This window comes from Melopsittacus undulatus, chromosome 2 (genome assembly GCF_012275295.1).
Source record: "Melopsittacus undulatus isolate bMelUnd1 chromosome 2, bMelUnd1.mat.Z, whole genome shotgun sequence".
Lineage (NCBI taxonomy): Eukaryota > Metazoa > Chordata > Aves > Psittaciformes > Psittaculidae > Melopsittacus > Melopsittacus undulatus.
This window is the reverse complement of record NC_047528.1, coordinates 119,662,832-119,690,591: the sequence shown is the minus strand read 5'-3', so window position 1 is coordinate 119,690,591 and position 27,760 is coordinate 119,662,832. Positions and strand designations below refer to the sequence as shown.

The window sequence follows — 27,760 nt, the reverse complement described above, 5'->3', positions numbered from 1 at the left end:
ATCTGTAGCAGGCTGAAACATTCCAACAGGCAAACCATGGGCAGAGAGGGTACAAAGGAGAGAACAGAAACTGTGGGAGAGCAACAAGAAAAATCACCAAAACAACTTAAAATGACTTTATTTTTTAAGTATATTAGCACAATATTTACAAAATTGTTTCAGAATTCATAAATAAAAACATTTTCTTGGGTAAAGACTATAGAGCTATAGATATTTAAAATGTCTATATATTTATATATACACACATAGGTACACTCACGAATGGAAGCATACAGTTATGAACAACTTTGGTCTGAAAATACTGGTGGGAAAAGGCTGAGTGTTATCATTTTGAATGCTCACTTGTAACTCTGTACCCACATGAAATCCAGAGCAAAGCCCTTAACACAACAACAGGAGAGTGGGTTTCTCCCATTTCGGGGCCAATTGCTCCTGCAGCCTGTACACAGCCATCGAGCTCCTCTTGTTTCAGTGATGCTTAGTAACAGCTCGGCCTCATCCCACCATGACACAAACAGGTTCTACTGCAGTCTGCTTTACAGAAGTTAACATAAAGCTATTATACATAATGGTTTTTATAAGGCAGAATACCACAATATAATTCCAGTTGGTTTGGTTTTTATTCCTCAACTGCTCAACTTCTAGCTTGCCAGAGGAAATCACTAGTTATAAACAGGGAGCTCTGCATGGTACTTAATCAGGTCAATTCTTAGACTGAATTGTTAACGGAGGTAATCTCCCTTTCTTTAGATAGAGATTGTTGTGATTATGGAAAAGTCTGTATCAGGATTCAGACCTCAGATGAATACTCCCACTGACAAACTTGAAGGTATGAAAGCAAAGTGTAAATCATAAACGCTTCTTAACTTTTTATCACATTAATAACCCTCTTCACTGTGGCCAGTTCCACTGATTTGAGCAAGGGCTGGACCATGGGCTGCTTGAAGCTGTTCAATCCTGCAGCCCTAGCAAGAGGGCTGTTTATGAGTCAGTGTTGTACAGTCAGATACCTCAGTTTTATACTGTTGAATTATTGATGCAAGGTGTCTGCATCCAGACTGGAGCTCAATATGCAGAGACCAGAATCCCTGCAACATGCACCCAAACATGGATAAGAACCTTAGCCTATAACATCCAACTCTGAGATGTGCCACATTACTCAAATATCTTTAAAGACATGATTTGTTTTTTTTCACATGACTGTTTGGTAACAGTTTTCCAAACAAAGTTTCTAATTGTTAGGAGGAGAAAACCGTGTGTGCCTTTGAAAGATAGTCCCAAAAGGAGACAGCATCAAGATCTCTACAAAGTATACATGAAGCCCAAGAGAAGCCAACTGCATTGGAACAACTCTCAAAACAGTTATAAAACGTGGTAAAATCTCATGGAATGTGCAAGTCCTAGAAAAAAATGGTTTTTAACTGCACCACTTACATATATACAGAAACTGAGCCTCCTCGCTTCTCATCAGCTCCTCCTACTTACTTTCTATTTTATCTATTTGTGATGTAACGGCAGCATCACAAACTTGGGTCAGAAATGAAATAGCTCCTTGTTTCCAAAACAAGATTTTAAAACTCTGTCAAATATACACTAAATAGGACAACTCCTATTTTTATGAAGCATCCATGACTTTTACAAAATCACTGAGTTAAGAAAGGCTGAAGTTGCTTCCAGTACCACACACCACACGACATGAACACACACAAGAACCGCATTCAGCATGAAAATTACTAGCTGCTGTGCTCCATAATTCCAGTGCTGAATTAGGCTCCAACAGCTGAGCAGTTTCTCACCAAAGAATACAGAAGAGGCACAGAGAACGCTCTCACTGGACTAAAATATTGGCCACCAGAGCACACACGACTACTGTCCATAGAGAGGAACACTACTGGTTCATGGAATCAGGAGAACCCAGTTAATAACTTAAGGAGAGCTGGGAGTAAACTTTGTACTGATGGAACTTTGTGTCTAAGCATTTTATTTGTTTGTTTTTATAGAAACGTTTTGCTGAATGTCAGAAAAGATGTATTTGTACAGTCTTGATTTCCTGCTTGTATCATAGACGTATGACCATACCTTGCCCATGCACACAAATAAAGAAAACAATAGTCTAAATGGTATTGCGATCTGTGGGCCGAGCAGGCCCATTATCAAAGCAGTGACTAATGATAGCTTTTGAAAATAATACCACTAAGGATTCCTGCAGGGAGACCCTGCAGTGGGCAAACAGTGCTTTTCATATGCTCACCCTCCAACATCCCACGTATACCATAACAAAAGAAATAAAGATCACATGTGGGCAAACACACATGTTCCTTGCTACAGCTGCTGTGACTATAAAATTACCTCATTTATATCAAAAGCACTTTTGCCACACATGCAAAACAACTAGTTTCCTGAATTTCTTCTTGTTGAGTAGTGCATCTTCAAGGCCACGGTGTATCAACAACGGTGTACTTTTCACGTATCACATTGCTCTGCAGTTCTGTGAATTAAAGGAAGAAAGAAAGATTGTTTGGGAAGAGCAGCAACATTTTGTGCTGCTTACCCAACTTACAGCTTACAAAATTACCTATTTTGATTTCAAACTTCAAAAGCACACTCAGCTGATGCTGAATGGCACTAACAGTAAGTGATGCTTCAGGCTCTCGGCAACAGAAAAAGAGGACACTGTCCTGGAGCTCGTGACCTGGAATCAGCTGTAGCAGCTCCCAGATTTAGCTGTCTGACCCATCCTGTCTTCACTCCTAATGCTGGTTTAGTTTCACACACTATTTTGTAAGTTAGTGTGCTTCAGCATCTGATCCATCTCCACCCTCAGTGTGTGTGTGTGAGCTTTCAAGGGAAGGTTAGCGATTCCTGTGCTTTTGGAAGCTCCACCTCAGCCCCACAAGAGAAGGCACATTGTTATAAGACCAAACGAGACCTAAGAAGAAACAGTCAACTTAAAACTAGATCTCCAACCAAAACTTGTTCTTCAGCAGGTGCTAACTGTACTGAGCCCATACTTATCTCTCTTCTGGTCAGTTTTGAATGCAACAGACTGGCAAATACCTATTTGTTTCCTGATCCCAAGCCACTGCCTTGAAAAACAAGCAGGACCTACCTCCCACTCCAGATTACACTAAGTGGTATACATTTATCAACGCATTTTGGAGAAACCAATAGAGCTGTTCTCTGTACTGCAAAAGTGCTTGCATCCCTAGTGGTTTAGAAAACAATACGATGGTGTATTTGGAAGAATCACATAGAAAAATACTTCAAGTAAATTAACACTCCAAATTAACAGATTTAGAGTGACTTTACTCCTGACTAGCAAAACATCATAACTTGATGCAGGAGGACTATGCTATGGGTCTAGTGATGCCTCAAAACAAGCTTAGTTTCCAGGAAGAAACCCAAATACCAACAGCATCAACAAGTGCTCTTTTATCCTACTCCCATGAAAAGGAAATACAGCTTTTGAATAGAAAAGAATCAATAAAAGACTTTTCCATTTTTAAACCTGAGCATCTGATCTAGAACACAGGATCTTCAATGAGAGCAATGTGGCCAGGCAAATTCTGGCTATGAGCTGCAGGAAGCAAGAAACTTTGCAAACCTGGCTACCCAATTTAGGTACCAGTTAGGAAATCTGGCACCAAGTTAACAGTCCCTCTCATTTCATGGTGTATTATAAATTAGGAGTCTACCTGTAGTACATGTTGCAATCTTACGGGCCATTAGAAAAACCAAAAAGGCCTAATCCCAGCCTGGAGGACAGTTTATATCAGAAGAAAGCTTAAATGAGGCCGGGACACTGAAATAACACATCTCTGTTTACTGTATTTGGTAGATCTTTAAACATACAGAATATCCAATGGGCAGAAGTCACAGTGCTCCATTGGAAGATCAGAATTCAGGTTTCTCAAACAGAAGTTGAAGTTGTTTAAGCTGGTCTTAGAGTTTATCAAGGGTTTAAGTTCTGTTCATTTTTAAACACTCCTATCTGACCCTAAAACAAGTAATATCATTGAGTGCAATCTGATTGTAATACAGTCCAACAGAATCCAGGGAATATAAATAACATCTAAAGGGGGAAGGGATAGAGAAAGTCTACTTTTAAACCACTTTCCTGTGAGCTTCCATGGGAGATCACCAATTAAACACAGAGGAGCCTTAGTTATATTAACATCAACAACAAAGACCACCACCAAAGAAACAGACCATCCATCTTAAACACTTAAGCAAAAAGGAAGCATACAAACTATTTGACTTTCCCACATTTAATCAGAAACATACTATTTAATAGTTCTGACTCATCTGTTTCACTGCTTTGAAACACACATTCTTCCCCTATGTGCAATACAGAAAATATATCTTCTTTCTTTTCAATGAAATATGATCTGAATAAAAACAGTACCTGCACTGAACCCTGTACTTCAAATGCTATCATGTTGGTAGTACTGAGTAACTATAAACATCGAAATACCCAAGCACATGTTAATTAAAACAAGGATCTGGAGATATACTTGGACTTACCATCATTCTAACATCACTCCTTTTGCATCTTTAAAAGCCAAGCAAATGGATTAGTAATGAGCAAAACAGCAAGAAATGCTTCATAATTAATATTCAGGTTAATTATAAAATTCAGGTTAGCATTTGCTACTACTCAGCATGCCAATTAGTGAACAGAATAGCAGAAAGAAGAAAGCTAGAGAAAATTCAGTCTCTTTCCCCATATTAATTTCCCCAATCTTAAGCACTATCAGTTTCCCAACACCATGCTGGAGTTTCCCCAACCCAAAGGGATATGAAAAGAACAGAGTGACAAGTATAAATTTTGCTATGATCATAAGCATTCCACCAAGATAAATGCTTATGAAGAAGAATTAACATCAACTTTCAAGACCTGTGCCTCTTTTCCACTTAGAAGTTGAACTTCTTGCAAAGCAAAGCAGATGGACATAATATCCTGGTATTAGATTTGGCCTAAAGCAGTCAAACAATGCCACTGGCTAGCAAGCACAGCAGCGTTAGAACAGGGAGTCTGGAGCTGCAGGCATAATTGTATCAGGAGATCAAACTCTTCCTAACACACAGAAGCACATTAGCTGACATACCGATCTGCCATCTCAGTGCTGTTGTATTGAGAGCTACAATCATTTTTTGACCTTTTTCCATACTTAATCCCTTAATTAGAAGATAAGCCTTGAATATCACCTACCATTTAGTGGTTCTTCTACAGCTTTCTGCAAAACATTTAAAAATATATATATGTATAAAAAGCCTTCATGTTTACTTCTGGCTCGCCACAGTTAAATTACTCTAATTGACATATACAGTAAGTAGTGATTCTATGAAAACGAAGAAAGCTGGACGTTAATAAAGTTCATGACTAGGGTTCTGAAAGACATTACATCAACCAGTAACTGCATTCTCCAGATTCACTTTGTCCCCAGAATGTATTTGGTCTCCAATGAAACACCTATAGGTGGCAGCAAAATGCATGCAGAAACTACTTGCAAGCTCTAACACCTAACTGATTTTGCCTGTGATTTGCTCCCAGGTTAGTACTAAAGCAGCATGACTAAAAGGAATAGTAGCCATGCAATCAAGGGAGTGTATCTCAGAAGTGTTTCTCAAAAGGAAATACACCACGGTTGTGCATTTAGTCTGGTAGACACCCATCAGAAACACCACATGCAATCTACAGAGATGTTAAGAATTAAAAACACATCAGTAACTGGGTAAAAGATGGCAGATTGCAAAATAGGCTCCTTTACCTCTCCCCCAACCCTCTGGCTCCATGAAAGATAAAGCAGTGTTTTGTGAGCGTGCCCCAGTGTCAAAATGAAGCACTTCATTGTTATTACGTTTTCCATAGTCTTTAGATTACACAGAATCAAAGTGAATTTTCAAAATAACACCTATTGACTGCCTCAAAGTATAGCCATATATGCTGAACAACCCTTAATGCAAATGAACCACACACTGAAACACCTCCTTTTTCACGAGGTCCCCGTAACTTCCAGAAGTTCATGGGCACAAGTTACTGGCACCTGAATTCCTCTGTATCTGACTCTCTGCTATTTTCAGTGGCTGAGATTTCCAATTACTACTAAGCTTTGTAAATTTCTTTTGACTTCATTCTTGTCTCCAATTCAGACAGTAACAAAGCATTCACTACCATGTAAGTTGTGGCTATTTCTTTACTTGTGACATCCTTGCTGCAGCATAAAGAGATGAGCTCATGAAGAGAATGGAGTTCCAGGATGTTTCTATTTCAAAGCTTATTTACAACCAAAAACTAAGTTTAAACAAAATAAACCTCCTCTTGCCCTGTTTGCTTCTATTCTCAAGTAAGCACATGTATGTCATACAACGGCAAGTGTTTTGGAAGAAGTGTACCTGCAATACACTTCTTGGCTCATTCTTATAACAATTACCTTTGTGAACCTTTCCTTTTTCTCTACTCACTGATATTCCCTTCATAAATAAGGGAACAACCCTCTGAAAACTGGTCCTTAAAACAGATGAGAAAAAGCAAAGGAGAATAATAAGTCTCTGTTGTCCTGTCTGCAGTCAGCTCTCCTGCCCCACTGCTAGAAACCATCTTTCTTTGCCAGCTGGGTCTCAGGCTGTAGACTGAAGAGGAGACCTGGAAATGTGCCTCAAACGATGGCTGCCAGCCCAGAAATGGAGCGACAGCATTCGCCATGCTCTCCTGCTACAAGGAGATTTTACTGGTATTTCACAGTTGTGCCTCTTTGCTTCTGCAGAACTCCAGAAACCAGGCAGTTCACATTCATGGATCACCAGAAAGCACTGCCTAAACCTGTGAGAATTACTGCTTTAGGAATGATTGCTCTAGAATTCCAAACAACTGCCTGAAAAGCCTTCTTTAACAAAGTGCTTTTCCATTTGTTCTGTGTTGCCTAAAGACAGACATTCTGCTTTCAGATGGTCTCATCAAATTAAGGGGCATTACAGGAAAATAAGATAAAAAGATCAAGACTGTAGCATCAATATAGCTGGGAATTCAATATTAAGCAATACTGAATAAAAAATTAAAGGGTTCTGGTGTAAGAGACCATAGGAAAAAACCCCAAACCCTTAGTCTTTGTTATAGGCCACCTAGATGAAAAAAATTCAATGGTATTTTGCACTCAGCTTAATGAAAAGCATCTTCATTAAGGTGAGCAAAAGGTCTTTCTAAATTCAGGTGAAAGTGCATTGTAAAAGAACACCAAACTTCCCTTCACATCCACCACCTTTTTGTGACAGCCCCTGAAATTCCATTTGGGCACAACAGTCAGAGTAGCCGTTAGGGAAGGGTGGCAATTACAGTACTATAGACACACTCAATAGGGACAATGAAGACCACCAACTCACTCCACATTAGACATCTGTTACACAGCCAGAACTTTTGCTTGCTACCAACCTGGTCTGAATTCGAACTAGTGAAGAAAGGTTCAGTATCTCACTACAATCCCCTGAGCCATCTAGTCACCCCAAATTTATTAATTTTAAGCTTACCCCTGGACGAGGATGATCTTTCATTCTGGAACCTAAAATAGTTACAGAAAAAGTGACCAAGCAAATGAATAAATGTAATTATCAAGCAAATAACAATATCCAATAGAGAAGCAACACTCAAACCTCAAAGCTTCTGTTATCCAAACTACTCAATATGATGACCTGCAAATTCTTAAAGCCTCTAAGCACTGTTCAGGAACTAAATAATCTTGTCACATACAGCCTCCAAATTGTCTCACTCATCCATTCAGCTGTAAAAATGAATTATGCTACACACCATTCTTTGTGATTATTTTGGTGTGCTGGAATCCACCCCAACAGTCACATTTCACTTCTTCAGCCAGCATAATCAGAATACAAATGCAATATTAACGCAGAACATTAACACAAAGCGAAGTTGGAGAGATGAGCACCCCAAAGTAAGTTATTTGTATTGTTGTAAAAAGGTTTGCTTCAGGTCTGTCACATTTCTGACTCATCTTCATCTACCTCAGATACCAAATACCAGGCATTCTGCCTTCATTTCTTCTTTAATAGAAATCCTCCTTGTCTATTACTTCTGATCACACCCAAACATGGTGTGCACATACTAAACCTGGAAGGCTGCATAGTTCAGTGCAGACTAAGGACAGCACTGACTGCATACACATCAGCTGGAGTCTGGAAGCAATGTATCCTTAATTAGAAGGTTCTGTGTCCAATCTAACAAGGCTGTTTGAACAGCCTCCATGTACAGCTTGAAACAGTCACTCTGCTCTCAGAGCCAAGCTGTAAAGTCCACATAATGTTATGCTGTGGTGCGCCAGCACACCAATCACACAGCATTACCATGGGTTTTGCTTATTTAGCTGGTGTGACTGGCTTTTTTACCTTTAAATCTCTCACCTTTTTGATATCTGGGGAACAGACCAGTTTCTGAAACAAAGTATTGCTATTCTTTGCTTTTAACATTAAGCCAGGATTCACTAAAATGGAAGGTGTGCATACAAATCAGTCCTATTTTAACCTGCCTCTAACCAGTGGAGATCACTAGGCAGATTTTGCTTCTTCATATTCCTATTTTGATAAGCCTTTGTCTGCACCACCCCATAAGCCATTCTACACAGTTCTTGAAACCTATTTGTTCTCTCTGTTCTAAGCTTCAGCCAGCCAGCTGTGAAACTGCAGATATTAAACAGCAGCATCCATCCTATAGCTGAGTTCCTCAAGAAAGCTATGTTGATCTCAAAACAGTTTATTATGATAAGCTATAAATTTCTTTACTCAAAAGATTGCCCAGAGGCTCTATGAAACAAAGCCAACCCATGCAGGCAACTTCTCAGTCATTTACTGAATAATGTAACTGTGAAATTGCACCATATGTTCAAATAAACTGTGTCCACCTCTGAAAGTGAAATAGAAAAAAATGACTCTTCTGTATATTTAAATGCTAAAAAGGGAAAATAAAAAATAATGCAGAATATTAGGTGCTACTTACCCATAATAAACACGTAAGCCAGACTAAGCAAATTTGCAATGGCCATAATAGCTAAGCCAGCAATCACAACAGACCCATGTAATGGAGGACAGGCTGTTAAAAACAGGGTAAAATAAACTGTTATCTGACACAAGTAAAAGCACAAACTTTTATTTGCACATGTAAGTGATTACTAAAATAAATACATCTGATAAAACCAGACATGATTCATTTCATTTCCCCATCTTTCTTTTTATGTATATACTCTTTAATGAGGCAGAGGCATTCACTGATTCATCCTGCTTAGCTGTACTATTCTATTAGAGTTTAGCTATTCTACTGCCACTCACTGCAACTGACAACATTCTTCTGTTAATTTTATTTCAGATTTACATCTCCAATCCCACTTATTTTGAACTGTAACTACATTCAGTTACAGAACACAAGACTGTGACTAATAGAATAAAAAAGGGAAGGGATCAGATTATGAGGGTAGTTCTGAGGCAAATCCACCACAGGTAATAGGAATGCTCCAAGTTCACAGTGGTACCACAGAGCAGGAACAGGTTATTCAAACTAACACCCTAGTTCTCCACAGAAACTCCTCCTCCTCTGATCCTTGTTTCCAGTGGCTTGAAGTCATCTCAACTACCTGTGAGCTCAACCTAAGATGAGCTATTTCTACTGACACATAAGGGTCACTGAGCTTAACTTCCAGAAATACAGGTACCATCTACCTTGCCTGACCTCTAGGAACACTTCATCTAAGAGCATAATAAAAACATTCTCCATTTTACCTGACCCTAGAGGTTCACCACAAATCTCCCATCAGCTTATTTTACTATTACATTTGACAACATTTGGGTGCCCCTCACAAATGCTTCTGTGAATACTAAACAATAAGCACTGAACTCAAATCACAACCCCACTGAAATTTCACCCAGAACAGACAAATCTTTAGAAACCACTTAAGGAGAAATAGTGTTTAATAAATACCCAACCAAATCAATGGTTAAAAGGAAGCAAAATCAGGGCTTTAAAGTTTTTCCAATGAGCATTAGTATGTATTCTGCTACTAGATATACTACCAAGGTTGCCTAGTCGTAAATTCACCTTTTGTTGTGGGGTTTTCTCATGGGCAGAGAGGAAAGCAGGCAGGGAACAAAGGAGGAGTTAGAGGCAGGGAGAAGAGGTATCACTGTATGCAGTGTTTAATTGGTGTTCCTTCAAAACAGCAACTGGTTTTCAGTGCTGAAACAGAATGCCAGCCACAACCAGACTTAGAACAAGAATGCTTCCAAGTTTACTGCCTCTGCATCTGCCTCCTTAGGCTGTTTCAGTGGTATTAGTTTCCTAGCAACTCAGTTATCAGTCGCAGAGATTAACAAGGGATTTCTGATTTATCCATTGAACAGGAGAAAATCGTTCCAGTAGTTCAGTTTCTAAGTGCCCAGGGCCTCAGTAAGAACAACAGCAATAAAGCTCAGTGGTGGTTTCAGGTGGCTCTTCAGGGAATTAACTGTTGCACAATTAATTGTTTTTTCTGCTTTAAAAAGCAACTGCTCATAGAACACAGTCATGCTGGGTGCAGTCATACTAATGAAACTGATATATGTAATATCTTTGGGCTATTCTTCTTTCTCCAGATACAAGACTGTTAGCACAGTAAACCTAAAGTACATTTATAGAAGTGACTCAATGGAGTGAAGCCATTTGTGCAGCATTGTAGTGTTAGACATAAAGAAATACCAGGTATAGGCAAAAGTAAAAAGACACTTTTACAGAACATAAATTGCTTACCTGAGACACACAGTGCAAAACCAACCACAGCGATTACATAACCAAGGATGTGCAAACCTATCAGAGCAAATGCTGCTTGCGGTAGGCTATCAAAAACTGGGAAAGAGAGAAAGAGAAACAGAATTTTAACTGTTAAACTACAGAGAAACAAAAGATGGATCATTTTATCAAGCTAGGAAACAGGTTATCCTGAATTCCAAGCTCAGCCACCCAGTGCAATAACAAAACTCACAAGTCACTGCAAGTCACTCGGGCTCTTGTATGTATACACAGACACATAAACATTTATGCCTATAGAAATAAGTTTATAAATAAACCACATGTGTTTAGGAAATAAATAAACGTGTTTAGGAAAACCTAAACACATACAAACAACTTAATTGCTCATCCCAGCCCCAAGACCCAGGAAAGAAGAGCAGGCATCACTCAGATGTCCTATCCCAAATCTCATTTCCCAAGCAGGTAACTTGTACTTCTTCCCTGAAGCATTTTAGCCAAACAATTGCAGGTTAAACGTATTGTTCTGAGACACTAGGAAGGTCAAGAACACAGGATGCTATTGTAGCACCTATTCATGAAAATGAAAGCAGTATGTAGATCACGTGATAGAAAAAAAAGGCACTCGGTTTTAGTATCAGTACATTCTTGAGCTAGTGAATAAATAAATGCTCACCAATTCCAAACATAACATATTGAAGCGGTACCAGAATCACAGCAGGGAGTACAATCAGGCCGAGACCAGCTTGATTCTGTGCAGTATAGCCATCTGCAAACATTTGTATGGAAATTAGTAAAACATAAAAACTGGATTGGAATGAAGCACAAAGCACCAAAAGTAAATCATTAGGATAGAGTTTTTAGGCTGCAGAAAAAAAGGTCAGTAAAACACCAGAAGTCACCCCCCCAGCCCCAAATATTCACCCAAAATAACAGGACAGAAAACAGAACTAAACTGGGTGTCCGTATCCCCCTGCGATTACGTGAGGGCCTGACAACCACAATGCTGGTTCTGTTATGTTCTATAATTATTACTTTTTTCAGTACAAAGTTAGTAGATGGCAAATAAGAAGTGGTATTAACTTCCATAGTACTGCATGGAAGAGGTTCACTGGTGCTCTTATTCCCTTCAACTAGAAAGGCAATTTTAATACCCTTACCTTGGACAAAAAGAACAGTGCCTACAACAGCAGCAACTACGAAGGCGGCAACTGCTACAATAATGCCTGTTTTCTTCTGAGGTACAGTTTCATATTTTAATACTTGAAGACAAAACAGAGAGGAAAACAGTCAGACATGCATCATTCTCTCACTAAAACACACAGATTTTGTCATTACGGTTCTTATTCCAACCTTCTATAAAATCCAGGTGGCAAGTTATCAAAGTAACTTTGGGACACAGAACAGGTTAATTCAGGTAGATGCATTACTGACAAATAACACTGCAGTGAATCTGTTACCCTGGCGAGTGTCAGACAGGGACTTGGAAATGACAGGTTTAATTCTCTTCCCTGTGACACTGTGCAAACTCAGTTGTATCACCTCTGTCCCCAAGGGAAGGGGATTCCCATCTCACCAGAATGCTTTGAAGATGAGTAGGTATAGGATGACCTACATGTTCAGGTACTGTAGACAAGACTACTTTTCAGTAAAACTGCACTGCTAAATAGCAGCCATCTCAGAAATGGTTGATTCCAGTGGAGGGTTTCAAAGCAGCAGCATTTTAGTAGTCTTCAGAAAAGAAGGAACAGTACAAATAGATAATCATAATAAACTGTGTTTGTTTCTGCCTTATACACTGCTAAAAGGAAGACAAAAAAAAAGCAGCTCTTGCTCCAAAAGCTTGAAAATTAATATACCAACAACTTGATATATGTTGAAATCAGTAATCACAATCAGCAAACAAATACTGTAGGAAGCTTCAAGAAGAAAAACATGGAGCAAGTCCAGAATGAACATCCCACTTACATGGACTGGCATTTTAAAACCAGGTATTCGTTTTCGATCTCTGCTCACAGATGGACCCTTGAAGAGTCCCACAGCACTTTCAGACATTCATGAAAAGGTAATAAATGAAATTATATACAGATGGCTGAATATGTGATTATTATTAAGTCAGGCTGGGTGCCATTTCTTTCCATTTCTTATGGACTCAGCTCTCAGCAGAATTTATTTATCTTTTTAGAAGGCTAGAGATTGAAAAAGGCTGAAAAAAAACCCTAAATCAAAGACTGATGTAACAAACTGCACCACAGGGAACCATCTGAAAAACTAGGCCATAAAGCACAGTCTGCGATGAGCAATGTTGGAGACTGGTATAAAGCACATCTGAGGATGTCTTGACACTGATGGATGTATTACCTCTGAAAACACTGAATAAAATGATTAATGGCCATGTTAAATTGTAATTCAGACAGTGCCAAAAGACCAGTGAACAATTTTATATTAAGACCATCCTTCTCTAATACTGGTTTTATGACTGTAAAATGAAACATGTTTCTGTTCCTAATGGTTCAATAATGTTATGGTGAACCAACAGTGAAATAAAGCTTCCTTATTCTAACCAATGACAGTAGAGGTTATGAATTATACCCCACAAAAATTAAACACATGCAAGAAAGCTCACAGCTTCCAACAGTGCTGGTAGCAGAAACACCATCTCGTGGCAGACCAGCTCTAAACACAGACCCTTTAGGCTGCACATCACATCTTTGTCTATGAAGACATACAGCTGCTAAAAGCCTTAACCCCAGAAAGCAACCCCTGACCTCCAAGCAAACAGAGCAGACTGGTCCAGATCTGGCTGCTTAGGGCTAGACCCCTTTACAACAGAGAGCCAGTGTCCACAATGGCCTGACTGTGGCACACTGCAGCCCCAAGATCCATGTTTTTGAAGAGGTCATATTCTGAGCTCAGAGGTCCCAAACTCTGCATATGCTATGGCAGCCCAGCATTTTCACAGCTCGATGCCAGAAATGTATGCTATGTGTCCTGAAAGATCACAAGGCTCACTGAAAAGGAAGACTATGCAGCACAAAGGCCTCTAAGTAACACTGCTTATTAGGAACTACCTTGAGAACTGCATGCAAGTTAATTCTAATTGTGTCAGCCGATTCATGCCAAAACTAAGCCCATAAATAAGCCCCAAAAAGACCGTAAGTAATAACATGGATGATCAGGAGAGGATTCTAAAGCAAACCAAAAGCCAATATACCTGACAAAGCAGCCATATACCTTTCTGTGTATTATCTGCAACAATTCTACCACACATCTTTTAGACATAAGCACCATCTTTCATCTTACATGGGTACATCTTTAGGACAAAACATTAATTGCAAAGAATTAGAGTCAATACTTACCAATAGCACTTAACTGAGCCGCACACAAAATAATAACTAAGAACAGTACCGCTATGATGATAGCCCTTTCCATTAGAAGAAACCATGATCCTAGAGAGCAAGCAAAGAAAAATGGGAGGAAGAAAACAAAAACTGAGGTTATTAGTCTTATCTTTATTACTCCTCTTCAGCTATGCTCTACATTGCTCAATGCTGTATGTAATAGCTGGCAATTACAGTTGTAATAGGCTAAGCAAGCTATGACTTCTACCTATGTATTTCTCACTCTGATCTTGTGTGAAACAACCTATTTATTCTTTAATTATTTTCTTTTCTTCATTACTTCTAGTTAACCTGACATTTTTCAAACTGAAGGTCTTAATCTCCACTAGAGCAGACAATATGTTTATGCTATTGTCTGGCAATACAAGCTAGTGAGCTTGTGGTACTACAAACAGCACGGTAGATCAGAAAAACAGTATATTTAAGGTAAGCAGGGAAGATATGAAAATTGATATTAAATGAGAAGAAGATATTGATGATTCCCCAGCTATTCCATTCTATCTCCAGCAGCTGTAATGCCTGAAGAAATCCAGATGTGCAGTAAGGAATACAGGAGCTAACCTTAATGAGAAGGAAACATTGCTTTGTTAATTTGAGAAATTGCCTATTTCTAAATGTGTAATTTTAGGTCTTTCCACCATCATCCATTTCGCCTTTTTTTCCCCTGCATCTTGGATGCCTTAGTGTGAAATACGAATTCACTCCTCTAAACAAGGTAACAAGGTTTTGCTGAGGGACAAAGTCAATAAAGCAAAAGCAAACAGCACTGGGCACATGACCGTAGCCAGAGGCACAAATGATTAGTATTTGTTACAGGTTTCTATACTTTCACAATTCCATCAGTCACATGCATATTTATAATTCCTGTGTATAGGCAGGGAACATTATAACTAAGTCCAGTAATTTATTATCATAAGTCTCCTCCTCTTGGCATCTGCACACTGCTCTTCAATGAGTGTGGGCAGGGGTCTTGAGGATGAAGGAAGCAGTCTTCCTCATGTGAGTAAGGGTCTTCAAGATGAAGTAAGCAGTCTTCCTCACAGTGTACTTTTCACCTTTGGCACAGTTGGATGCCCCAGTAATCACACAACTCACTAAAACCAGCCAGATCTGTTATTAAACCAGTGTGACCTTCCTGCACAACTTATAGCAGGACAGGCACACAAGGAGTATTCCAAGCTAGCAGATGTTTGGGAGGCTCTGTCTCTAAACTCACTGATAGGTAGAAGGATGGTGTGAAATAACTCATTCATGTTCCATAGGGTCACTCAATCTTGTTATCTCACCACAGACTTACAACACAAACATTGTTCTTTAAAACTAAAGATACTTTAGAGGACTAGTGTGAAACAACTCACATTTAGTGGGGCCACTCAATTCCACAGGCTAACAACATAAACGTTGCTCTCTTTCTACAACCTAAGCTAAGCTAAAAAGTACTTTATATTTTACAGGCACTAGCTTATATCAAGCAGGCAAACCCCCCTCCCCCCCCCTTTACCTTTACAGATTCTTCTACTATGCAACTCCATTTTGCTCATCTTGTGCCTTTATCAAGCTTTGGTTTTGTCACTATAAACTTGTATAGTTATATCCACATAACCACACCTATGATTTGCTAAAGCCAATACATATATGTTTATCACATTAGGCTGTTCAGTCACTCGTGCTGTAAAACCATGTAAGCCACCTTCCGATATAAAATATCTCCACTGAACTAGAAAATGCAGCTGATTCTTGCATCTCTGCTCATAACTTCATTCAGACTCACTCAGTGGAATCCAAAGCCTTCATTTTTTACATTACACTTGCCACTGGTCCTCTGCCTGCACATCTGCTTCCAGAACTTTCTAGGCATCGTGAAGATACATAACCCTTGCACTTACTCTCCGTACTGAAAAGCTGCATCCGCAGCTCCAGAAATGTGAAATCAAGTAGCAATCCCTCAGCTTTCAATGCCAAGTAAATACCTCCAGGACAGTTTCAAATTCAAATTCCTAATGGTTACAGCATTCATACAAGGCAACCACTAAATATACTAAAGGCAGAGAAATGCAGGAATATCTGCCAACTTCCTTACAGCCAAAACAAGCCTAATTGAATGCACTGCTTAAAGGAAGCCCTTTTGCTTCTAACTTCAATGCACAAAAAAAGCAAGCAGCTGTGAAGCCTGGTATGTGCTAGGACTTCAGCATGCAACATGGAACCATGTATGGTCCAGTCTCAGGGCCTAAAAGCACTTATGGTATGGAAATGCTTGCAATACTGCTGATAAATGCAACATGCAAAGAAGAGAAACAGCTGAACACATTTTTCTGGCAAAACATCCCCCTTACTCTGGTGTTTTATAGCAGTAAACTCCTAGGAAAAAGTATTACTTTGAAAACCAATATAAGGAAGTCAGTTCCAAAATAACAAGATGGACTTATAGACAAGGAGAAGGCAGAAGAAGGAAAAGAAGAGACGAGGAAAAGGGGAAAAGAATTAGATGAGAAAAGAGAAAATAAGGAAAACACAAGAAAAAAAGGAAACTTTATTGTCACTCTCCTGTGAAGAGAACTGATGAGGTTAAGAGCATGCCCAAAGACAAGGGCACTGGCACAAATAACCTTGCTCACTCTGCTACCCACTTCCAGGTGAATCCAGGAATTCTGTAAAGTGAGATGGAGAATAGCTGGCTCTTTTAAGACCATCTTTGTGAAAGCAGCAATTGGAAGCTATTAGTAGTGACAGCATGAATTTGTTGCTCAGGAACACCTCTGTTCCTCACTAACCTTCTTCAGAACACCCTCGCTGTGCTTTCTTCTCTTAGCTTATCATCTCCAGAGCAATGAGGAACAAACCCTCCAAAATGATGCACCAGAATTGGAAGAGAGAACAATCAACTAGTTTACTTCCAGCTAAACCTTCAAACGTTAAGACTAAGTTCTACACTCCCTAGCATACATTTTCAAGCTTAACGTCACCAACCACATATCTCCTTTGATGCTGGGGTATTTTCCTCACTGCAACGGACAACTAGAAAATGAAATTAGAAAAAAACACATCAGTTTCCTGCTTTGTACTCTTTATGCAGCTTTCAACATTCTAAACACAAAGTGAAAACAAAACAGTGAAGCTTGCAAATGGGACCCAATTCTATTACGTCCTCAAGCACCATTTCCTCTTCTAGAGCTTAAAACTGAGTGGCAAAACCAGCCCAATATGGTTGAGTAATGAAGAACCTTTAAGAGAAGGGAGGAAACTGCCTATAACTCTTCCCTATTTTGTCGTGTTCTAAGAACTGAATGATTTTGAAGCATCCTCACTCTCTCAGCGTCTGTGCCCCTCTCAATCCATTTCAGGATCACATTTGTTTTGCAGGGTACATGGTTAAGACCCAACTGTGAATTACACAGATGTTTGCAGTAGGCCAGAAGTTACATCTCTTTGAGCTTTACAAATAGTATAACTAATGCAAAAACTAACAGCAAGAGTATCCTAGGGCAATTCTACAGTGCATGAGTAAGACTCCATGTGCTACGCATTCAGCGCTTCTGAGCAGCTTCTCAGAAGCAAGAGGGAAGTCTCCTGCGCAGAACAGATAAACAACACACTTCTGCAGAACGCTAGGCAGACTGCACATGTACAGCAGATTCCATTATTTGATAGCTGAGGAGCTAGAGCACATGGACTGTGTCTGACAAAATAAGGTCAAATGGCTCCCTACAGGAGAAATTTAGCACTCAGTCACCATTACTTTACACATTGCCTTCTGAAGATGACATTTAATGCCAGACAACCATTACAGGTTACTACCTAGTAGCAGCATTTTCAACCTCACTAGAAAACTGCCTATCTTCAGATCAAGTATTCAAGTTCTTATACAGAATTCCTATTAGTTTTGCCTGTAATTTTCCCAGCATCACGGAAGATTCCAAGAAGCAATCCTCTGAAGAAAAGATCTCTGCAGCTACTGTGATAGTCATATTCACGTCAGTATTACAAAGATACTAAGACTACGTTTTAGTATGTAAATGATCTTTAGATGTGATTATAGAACCAAAAAATGTGTTCAGATCTTTCCCCATAGAAGCACTCCCTTATAACTTTATACAAAATAACTCATATTAGCATTCAAGTGAGAAGGCTTGCGTGGTACAGTTTTCCTATTTTCAATTTCAAGTAATACATTGTCAGTCATTCCTTTTCTCTTGCCTGTAAGATTTCACTTGCTTTCTCTCCCAACAGGTTCTAAAACAATGGCAGGCAACTCACCTGAGTGGTTCCTAAGTTCAATTCTTGTTTCTCCTTCTCTGTTTGATTCTGTTACTTCACAGCTGTAATTTCCAACAGCTGCTTCTGCACCATTAAGCATCAGAGAGGCAATACCTTTGGGTAAATCCGCCTGAGATACTAACTCAGCTGATCGAAACTCGGGATCTCTGAAAAACTCCTGTTTTCTTCCATCAAAAGAAAAAATGATTTTCCCTTGTTTTTTCCATGTCACAAACATGACATTTGTGTTGTTCTCCTTCAGATTAGTCACATAGCAAGGTAAAATGACAGTCTTATTACAGTCAGTTCTTTCAACAACATCTGTCCCACTAAATATCAACTGGGCAGAACCTACAAAGAAAAACGAAAGGGGAAACATTCAGAATTATTTAATATACAATAAAAGGAAGAAAGAAAAAATACTTACAACACATGAATTGGGAAAAAGGAAACAACCTCTCCCATGAAACCACAGAGAGAACCATCTTTTAAGGGAGCAACAGAAGGAGGAAAAAAGGCAGTAATTATATAATCACTCTAATTCTACCACAGCCCTGCTAGACAGACTTAGCCATTCTCACATCCGTTTAATGCAGAGATACCACAGCCTATCATAAATCAAAAAACAAGAACAAAAGAAAGAAAAGAAGAAATAAAGCCTTGAGTTGCCACTTACTCGGACACTTCCCCTAGAATGCCATAGGCAGAAATACTGCACTAAGGCCTGGTTTCTGCAAAGCACACACATAACATTAACCACAGCTTGTCTCATTGATGGTCAAACGTTTGCTGATCACACGGGGACATAAAAAGGGAGGTCTGGGCATCAGCTCCACACAAGCACCTTTTACTTATATGCTTCTGAGAGAAGGCTGGCAGGGCAGCTTAGTCAACAGGGGTTTGTCATTTGTTCCTTCTTGCCTCTGAAGGTGGAGCCAAATGCCATAGGTTTGGATGGTTCCCTGCAAATTCTCTCTTTTCCTTTCTGACAGAGGAGGTGCACTCACAATACCATGTATTAAATAAGGTTACTGTTTACTTAGTATTTGAGCATATAGACAATAGAACTGAAAACTGAGAATTTGTAACAATAAACGACCTTTATTACAAACCACTGTAGGCAATACTAATGACACCATTCAAATGCAGGCAACGAAAAATCACCACAACACAGGGCTAGGTTACCACTGCTGGTTGTTACCCTTCTTCTCCCACACTGTAGCACAGATCTAAAGCAGCAGTAGTGACTGAGCAGTGTTTCAAGAAAGACCTCATTGCACGCCGAGCTTTTACTGGAAATGATGATCTTTCATCTGTTTTTGGGAATACTAAAAATGATAACATCAGTATTTAAATTGCACCCGGCACCAGAAGACAGAGATTAATTAAACTAGCTTAACGGCAAAAGATGAAGGCTTGGAATCTTTTCCATGTTTTTCCTCACTTACGTGAAATTGTAACTTGGTTTAATAGCTGTCCTGATAGCCATCGCTCCCCAGAGTCATGGTGGCATTAAACATTCAAAACACTTGATTATATCCAACTGATAAACCCAAATACAGGAAAAGATAAGTGCTGTAAAGCAAGACCACAAACCCTAACACCATAAGCACACACACAAACTGGAGTATCTCCAGTGACTTCAGAGGAACCACTGGTATTCACAGGTATATACCAGCTCTGCAGTGTGGCAGGTATTTGTTGACTAAATTCAGTTATGGGAAAGGGAGAAAGGGAAAAACCAGTAAAAACCAGTACAAGTTGTGTCACTATTTGCAGCAGCCAAAGAGTCTCAGATCAAACCTAAAAAGCACTGATCTTTGAAATATTGCTTTAGTGTTCTCACACGGGTCACTGGATTACTCCTGAATATCAAAAGCTTATAATAAACCGGCTCCATGTATATAATGCATGACAGCACTTTTACAATGAAGAAGGAATTATTCTCTGGTTTATTCGCTGCGTGGCATTATTTAAACTGTACCTCGAAAAAATGGAAGTAACGAAAGCAGAACAAAAGCAAACTGTAGCCAAACCTCAAACTATGCCCTAATAAAAACCATATGCACACAGTTGAAAGCTGTAGTGCTTCAACAGTTCTTGGGGGGGAATCACATCTGTTTTATATTAATGCTATTTCACACTAAAAGGTTTATGAGTGTGGGGTTGTTAGGTTTGGTGTTTTGTTTGGATTTGGAGGGGTTTTTCTGCCCTAGAGCTAGCATGTTTGTATTTCATAGAAGAATTCATTCACTGCTGGCTCCATTTCATTGAGAAAGGGGATTTTCAATGAAAGGAAGCAACTCCACTTCCAAACATTTACCAAAGGAAATAAAACCCAGACACCCTGAAGGAATTAAAACCAATCTACCACAATTTACTCCCTCATATTAGCACAGAATGGCAGGGGGCTGTAAATTACCGATTCCACCAGTTTGCTGTTGTGCAGTCTATGAGAGCTGGCGTATTTGTGCCTGAAGCCAAATAAGAAGCACTCATATAAACTGCTCCACCAGCAGAGTGCTGGGGAGATAAGGAGCAGGCTGCAGACAGGCACCAACAGAAGCAGCACACTACATGCGCATCAGTCCTCTTCAAATATGACTGCTTTAACAGAAGAGGCTGCATAGCTGCTATCCCCCTAAAGGGGACTTGACAACTCCGCTGTAGATGGTGCCATCACTACCAACTTCAGACGGTTTTTCTCATGGTGTGAGGAAGTTATCACAGGAACCCTTTGGCAACAGCTCCCAGATCCTGCAGGAAGTGGACTACGAGCCCAAACTTCATTAAAATGGTCATTAAAGTGACCGTTTTAAAAGAGCCTTATACTAAGCATTTTGGGAGAGGCTACTCCTGAAGAATACTGAACTGTGAAGCTGCCACAGGAAGACAGATGCAGTGCACATCTGGGGATGCTGCACATTATGTCAACACTGCCTAAGCCTGGCCTGATGGACACCTGCATTTCCCACTGACCACAAAACACGCAACAGCACTCAGCATTTAAGCCAGTCTACTGCTAATTCAGGAACCCAGACATGAATTTGAATGTTAGCTTTAAACAGAGGATTTGCCAGTAAAGAGCACATGCAGCATTTTCATCTCAATGTAAACGTGATGGGTTTGGGGGTTTCTTTCACTCTCCCTCCTCCCACCGAGTTTCTTCTTGAGGCACTTAAGTCAGGTTGCGAGATGGCATTGACGCATCAGTGGCACGCACTTTAAGATCGAGGAATGCCGTCAACCCTATAGAGCCAACCCGTTTGATCATCGTCGGCTCTCCGAGCAAGCACCCCGAACTAAGCTGCCCTAACGCTCCTAGGCACAAGACGAGGAGCTCTGCGCTGGGCTCTCGTCTCCCCCGCACTTACTGCAAGCAACAACGCATTCCCGAAACCGGGAGAAGGAGGAAATCGACCAGGGCTGGAGGGAGCCCCCCGTGTCCCGGATCATAGCACACTACAGCTAATCCAACCGCCGCGGTGGTGCTCGGCGGTCACCAGGGACACCCGGAGCCCCATGCCGGGCACCGGCCGCCTCACGCCCCGTTCGGCCGCCTCAGGATGCACCCGCCCCTCAGCTGCCCGCCTGCCCAACGGCTGCGCAGGCCGGGGGGGCGGCTCCGCTGTCCCACCCGCACCGGGTGCCTGAGTCCCAGCTGCAAAGGGGGAACGAGGAGGAAGGGGGAGCGGGGAGGACTCACCGGCGGCCACGGCGCTGAGCAGCACCCAAGCAGGCAGCAGCCACATGGCGGAGCGGCGGCGAGGCCAGGCTGCCCCTCGGCCTCCGGAGCTGGGCGCCGCAGCGGGCGGCTCCGCGCAGGGGGCGGGGCCTACGCCTGAGGAGGGGGCGTCCCCCGCCGCTGATTGGCTGCGGCCGCTGGAGCGGGGGCTGACGTTGCGGGGCCCTCATGGCCGCCCCCGCAGAGCGGTGAGGGGTACTGGGCTCCATGGACGGGAGGTCCCTGTTCGTATCGCTCGCCCTGGGAGGCAGGAACGGCCTCGGAGCAGCACCAGCAGTGCTATGTCCTTGCTCCTTATCTGGTTATGAGGACGTGTTTCCCTTGGCCGCTTGAGCTCTGTAGTCATGGCGGCTCGTTTGTGTTCCCCCGAGGCCGTGTGTTGAGTAACGGCTGGATAAAATGGCTGACTAACGAGGAGGGAGGAAGGGGCTGCGGTCGGTGTCGGTTTCGGTCCGTTTGTCGGTAATCACCTCACACGGCCCTTAACAGACAAGCCAGGGAAGGAGAACGGAGCCGGTTCTCGTCGTTAGGACCCCGGTGTGAAACCTGCCCCGGCCAGCGGAGCTGGGGACGCGGCCTACCGGCTCCCCACAGCCTCCTCAACGGCCAGCCGGTATCGAGCCCCACGTACGGCTGGAAGAGCCTTAGAAGATAGCGTAAAACACGATGAGGAGCTTGTAAATGTTCCACTATGGCCCTGCAATTAAAAGCGAGAAGTGTGCTCTGCACCCCCTTAACTCACAGCTGGCTATTTCAGCACTCGTTTGACAAACATTGTTTTTCTCCAAAAGCTGTCCTTTTTAAGATAGAATTATCTCAAAGTTTTGGATCTGTAAATACTCGCACCCTAAATGTGTTCTTTGTTCTCAGGTACATGTGCTGGTGAAGCATTAAAAGACAGACTGTTGACTGTACTTGAGGAACACACACGTGTGTACATGTATGTTCAAGGCCAGCCTGGATGAGGCTTTGGGCACCGTGGTCTAGTGGATGGTGGCCCATATCACAGCAGAGGGTTGGAACTGGATGGTCGTTAAGGTCCCTTCCAACCCAAACCATTCTATGATACTATTATGTATATATCTATATATACTATATATCTATTCTATACACACTCACATATATATATATAATGTTTTTACAAGTCCCAAAGTTCAACAGAGGATGAAAACCCAGGCAGAATAAAAATTCTAGGAGAAATCAAATTTCCATGTTTTTTATGTTTCACATGGTTTTACTATATGGGTGTTTTTTTAGCTCCAACGTTAATATTGGCTTGGGTTGGTTCTTCCCCACACGCCCCTCTTCCTGAGACTCTATCCTCTTAAATCCTTCCCCAGCCTTCCATAAGTTACTAATGGATACCGATGCCTTGACTACGGTTTGTGTTTTCTCCAGATACTCATAAAGCTCTCAGACATTCTCTGGCATTCAAGTTTAGTCAAAGGGTTTGAGCAGTGGGAGCCATCTGACTGCAGGAACGATGGAGGGGGCTGGCATGAAGCAGCTGATCCTGCCTCTGCCAGACTGATTCAGATGATGCTCTCTGGAGACCAGCAGAAACAGGCTGGAACAGAGCGCAGTTGGGAAGGCTTGTCTGCTTCAGTTGTAGCTCCTGACACAGTGCCAGCCTGCTGAGAGCCACAGCAAGGCAGTGGGGGACATGGTCAGCTCTATGGGAAGCTGAGCAGCATGGTGGCTGTGAGACAACTGGGGATGCTCTCCTCCTGCTGCAAAGAGGAGAAGGCTGCAGCTGCAGCACACGTTTGTTGCCGTTGCTAAGGTGGAATGTAGCACACCCACGCTAGCCTAAAAGGAAAACAGCACATGGGAGATTTCATACAGCCAGGAGTCTTGTGTTAGAGAGTGTTGCTTTGCATCAGGTGCTGTCTCTCCATACCACTGAATCGGGTTGCATGAATCCCACAAAGATAAGACTCTGCATGCAGCTTATCTGGAGATAGCTTTGCCATCAAGCTAGGCACGCATTTGCACTACTTTGTCTTGTAATGCTCCCTCTTCTGCTGCTGAGGAAGGCCTGCAGTGCCTCTGCTTGCTGATGTTTACAGGAAACAGGATTGTGCAGCACGACGCAGTTCTGGTGCTTCTAATGCCTGCTGAGAGAAAGCTCAGGCAGTTCTGCTTTCCTTTCTGAGCCAGGTATACAAAACACATCCTGCTGTAATAAAACAGCTGCATGCTTTTAACCGCTTCTTCTAACAACACTGTGACCACTTTCCTCTCTTTTTCCCAGCAGTACTGCATGTCCCTCTAGAGCTGTGACCCATCTCTGACTTCAGTATTGGGTCTAGGTGCTCCAAAAGCAATAGGTCATACATTTCAACAACTGAGTCCCTCATTTATGCTTTCCAAGGCATACACTTAGTCTTTAAATTAGGCAAGTGTTTTATTACCACTACTAGGCACTGATCTGTTATTTTATACTGATTTACTGTTCTTCAGAGTGCCATTGATCACTGTCTGGGGTCAGCAAGTGAAGCTGCAGCAGGCATTAATCACATACACAAGCCCATGTACAGAAGACAGCTACGGCTGAGACTGGCAGGAAAACACTGAAAAGTGACATATAAGCCTTCGTGCCTAAAGCAGAGGGTGTCTGTGGCTGTGATTTGTCAAACTGACTGTGAGGGCTGTCTCCCTCAGTGAGAAATGCACTTACCAGATCTCCATCTGTGTTCTGGGCTCCCCTGACGTATGTATCCTTACACTCACAGAAACCATCCATATGCAGAAGTCACAGCGCAGCAGCAACATGATGGGTAATACCTTGTTCTCCCTCAAGCACCAAAAAGCATTCACAAGGGAGCCTGTTATCCCTCTCTTTTTTCATCTGCAAACTGAGGCATGCTGAGGTTAAACAAACTGACTAAGGTTGCATAGTTAGCCAGTGGCAGAGCTGAGAATAGACTCCATACCCATCTCTCCAGGCCTATGATCCCTCAATTCATCCTGGGGGCACAGGCAGGCTACCAAAACTATACATCACAGATGCATAGAATATGACATTTTTAGAACAGCTTCAACCCTAAACTTACTATAATTCTATAAAAAGAAAAAAAAGAAGAGCAACTATATTTTCTTCTTATGTGAGACCCTGCCTGGGCAAGAATAAAAATGGGATTCAAGGGACAATTATAAATATTAATGGTCTTCTAAGCATGAGCACATTAAAAAAGCTCCAAAGCCTGAATTAACTTTGAGTAATGGTTGCTGGAGACTTAGTCAAAACCAAAGCAATGCTGTGAAAAAGTGCTAACCTTTCACATTGCTTGATAGGGCTAAAATGCAGTCATTTTTCCTCCATTTCAAAACTAACTGTTTTAGGAAATAGCACATCTTTCATGCTTCCCCCTCTCCCTCCTCACTCTGCTGTTGTCTCTCTGAATGCATATTTTTGCATTTCCATTTTTGTGTTGCATTCTCTATTCATCTTATAAAGCTTATCCCTTTAGTGACTCAGTGGCCTCTGGAAACCCAGGAAACATTCTCCTGCCAGGAGGGCTCCTGAACTCACTGAGATGTGCAGTTGAGGTCACTAACACCCACTGCAGGCCACTCCCGAGCCACCTTAGGTTACCAATGTTACCTGGGTCTTGGCTGTTACCTGCAGCTGCCCTTCATTTCAGTGAGACTCCTGCAGACCTGGATCAGACTACCTTGAACAACAGACTACGCTTAGAGAAATCTCACCTTAACTGTATTTAGGTGGTGACAGTGGTGATCTGCTTTCACCCTGGCCATCTTTCCCCTTCCAAGGGAGCTCTGAGATGGTGAAGCAGTATGTATCACTGCAGGGAATGGTTCAGTTTAGCAAAAGCTGTAATTGTCTACTCAGTTCTTAAGGACAGTTCAAGAAACCTCTCACTGCAGTCAAGATCCACTCAGAGAGAGGGTCAATGCTTCTGAAATATTTAAGAGAGGTTCACAGCTTTAAAGCTGTTTCAAGACGTGACTTCCTAGGCAGGGCAAGTCAGAATCCCCTTTGATGTCAGAGAGAATTAGGCTCTACCTCTCTTCCCATATCTTGGCTCAGTCGCCTAAATGCATTTGCAAACCTGGCCTCAAAAGCTTTCATTAGCATGTTGGCAGATCTCTGAGCACAGGAACATGCTGTCCTCCGTGTTACAAGTATTTGTTAGCAACACACCTATTATGTTCAGTTACAGCACGGAGCCCAACCGTGCCTAGCACTGAGCCAATCCATCCTCCCTGGAGGCACCTACCAGCCTGCATCAACAGAATCATTCCCCTCCATCACAGCCAGCAGAAGAAAGGTCTGTGCCCACTCCCCCTCTGCACAGTGGAAGCTGCATCCACAGCAATGCCCCTATGAAACAGTACCCACTGGTGAGAGGTGGTGCATCTGGTGAGCCATTTGGGGAGACACCGGTGCTGAGTGACCCTCCAGTGCCTGCAGACTGGCTGCCTGCCTTCAGGAGGATCAGCTGAGGCCTCACAGCTTTCCCTGACACATTTCTCAGTGTGGTCTTGCACTCCATCCTCTCCCTCCTCCTCCCTAGCCCCATCCCTGCCTGCTGCAGTCTTTCACAAGATCCATAGAAATACAATTATCATGGAGACGGCTGCCTCTAGCGATTTTGTTCTTTGCAGATAATTACAATTGGCTGTGGTGGTTAAAACCTTACCGGTGTAGACAGATGACAGACAACGCAATCACATAAGCTTCCCTCTGAGAAAATACAGCTAAAACCCATTTATCATCCTAGCTGGGAACAAAGCGCCTTCCTCTGAAGAGCCAGGCTGTGAAAACACAGAGAAAAGCCTGTTACGCTCACGGATTAGATCTGTGGTAGGTAACCAAGCACAAGAAGTCAATTTGCAGCAGGATGGGGCTGTAGTAATTATAATACCACTTCTTTCATCTCAGGAACAGCCAGCTAGGGACATTATCACCACATTCAGAGGCAGTGACCGCAGTCCTAAGAGGCTCATGAAGTGGCTGGAAGCTGTGGGGGCCTAAAGAGCTCCAGCACCACAGACACAGAAACATGTAAGCATATCCCTATAGCATCTGTAACGGGTAGTGACATTGGGATGCAAAGCTGGACATGGAACACTCATTTCCAGAGGAAGTCATTCCTTGCCCTCTCCCAGAGAGTGGAAAAGCATTGATTCCCAGGTGTGACTGAGGCACAAAGCCTCCTGGAGCCATCTTACATGTGACAGCTCCCAGGAGGAGCCTATGCCTCCATTCCACTTCCCAGCAGAGCCCAGGCAAGGACGGTGCAGCCCTCGTCCTCCCTCCATCCTGGCTTAGCAGGCCTCATGCTCCAGCAGGGCAGGACAATCCAGCCACCCTGCCCACAGCCCTAATACTCATTTGGTTTTAACATCTTAACATCCTGTTCTATGATTCTAACATCTGCCCTTTCTTTGGGCTGAATGGCTGTGGGGGCACACAGGTTGGGGTGGCTGGGGAGGCACAGGGCTTCTCTTGGTACTGATTTAAAACATTTGGACAATTCATAACCATTCCTGAGATGTTTATGAGAAAATGAAAGCTGATTGAGAACAGTTGTCCTATGGGAGTCACTGACT

General features: G+C 42.0%; 1 protein-coding gene across 2 annotated transcripts; it reads right to left on the bottom strand.

The window, feature by feature from the left end:
- Positions 1-101: 101 nt before the first annotated feature.
- CD47 (CD47 molecule) lies at positions 102-22,263 on the bottom strand. 2 transcript variants are annotated; one of them, XM_034074594.1, is made up of 10 exons: positions 22,142-22,263; positions 18,436-18,786; positions 17,149-17,196; positions 14,137-14,226; positions 11,938-12,039; positions 11,454-11,546; positions 10,781-10,876; positions 9,002-9,094; positions 7,525-7,556; positions 102-2,488 (listed from the first exon to the last, which is right to left on the bottom strand). In XM_034074594.1, exons 1-10 carry the CDS (start codon positions 22,185-22,187, stop codon positions 2,471-2,473), a joined length of 969 nt encoding a protein of 322 aa, XP_033930485.1. In that variant the 5' UTR covers positions 22,188-22,263; the 3' UTR covers positions 102-2,470. The 2 variants fall into 2 exon arrangements, with proteins under 2 accessions (XP_033930485.1, XP_033930486.1); XM_034074595.1 differs by lacking the exon at positions 17,149-17,196.
- Between the last annotated feature and the right edge of the window lie 5,497 nt (positions 22,264-27,760).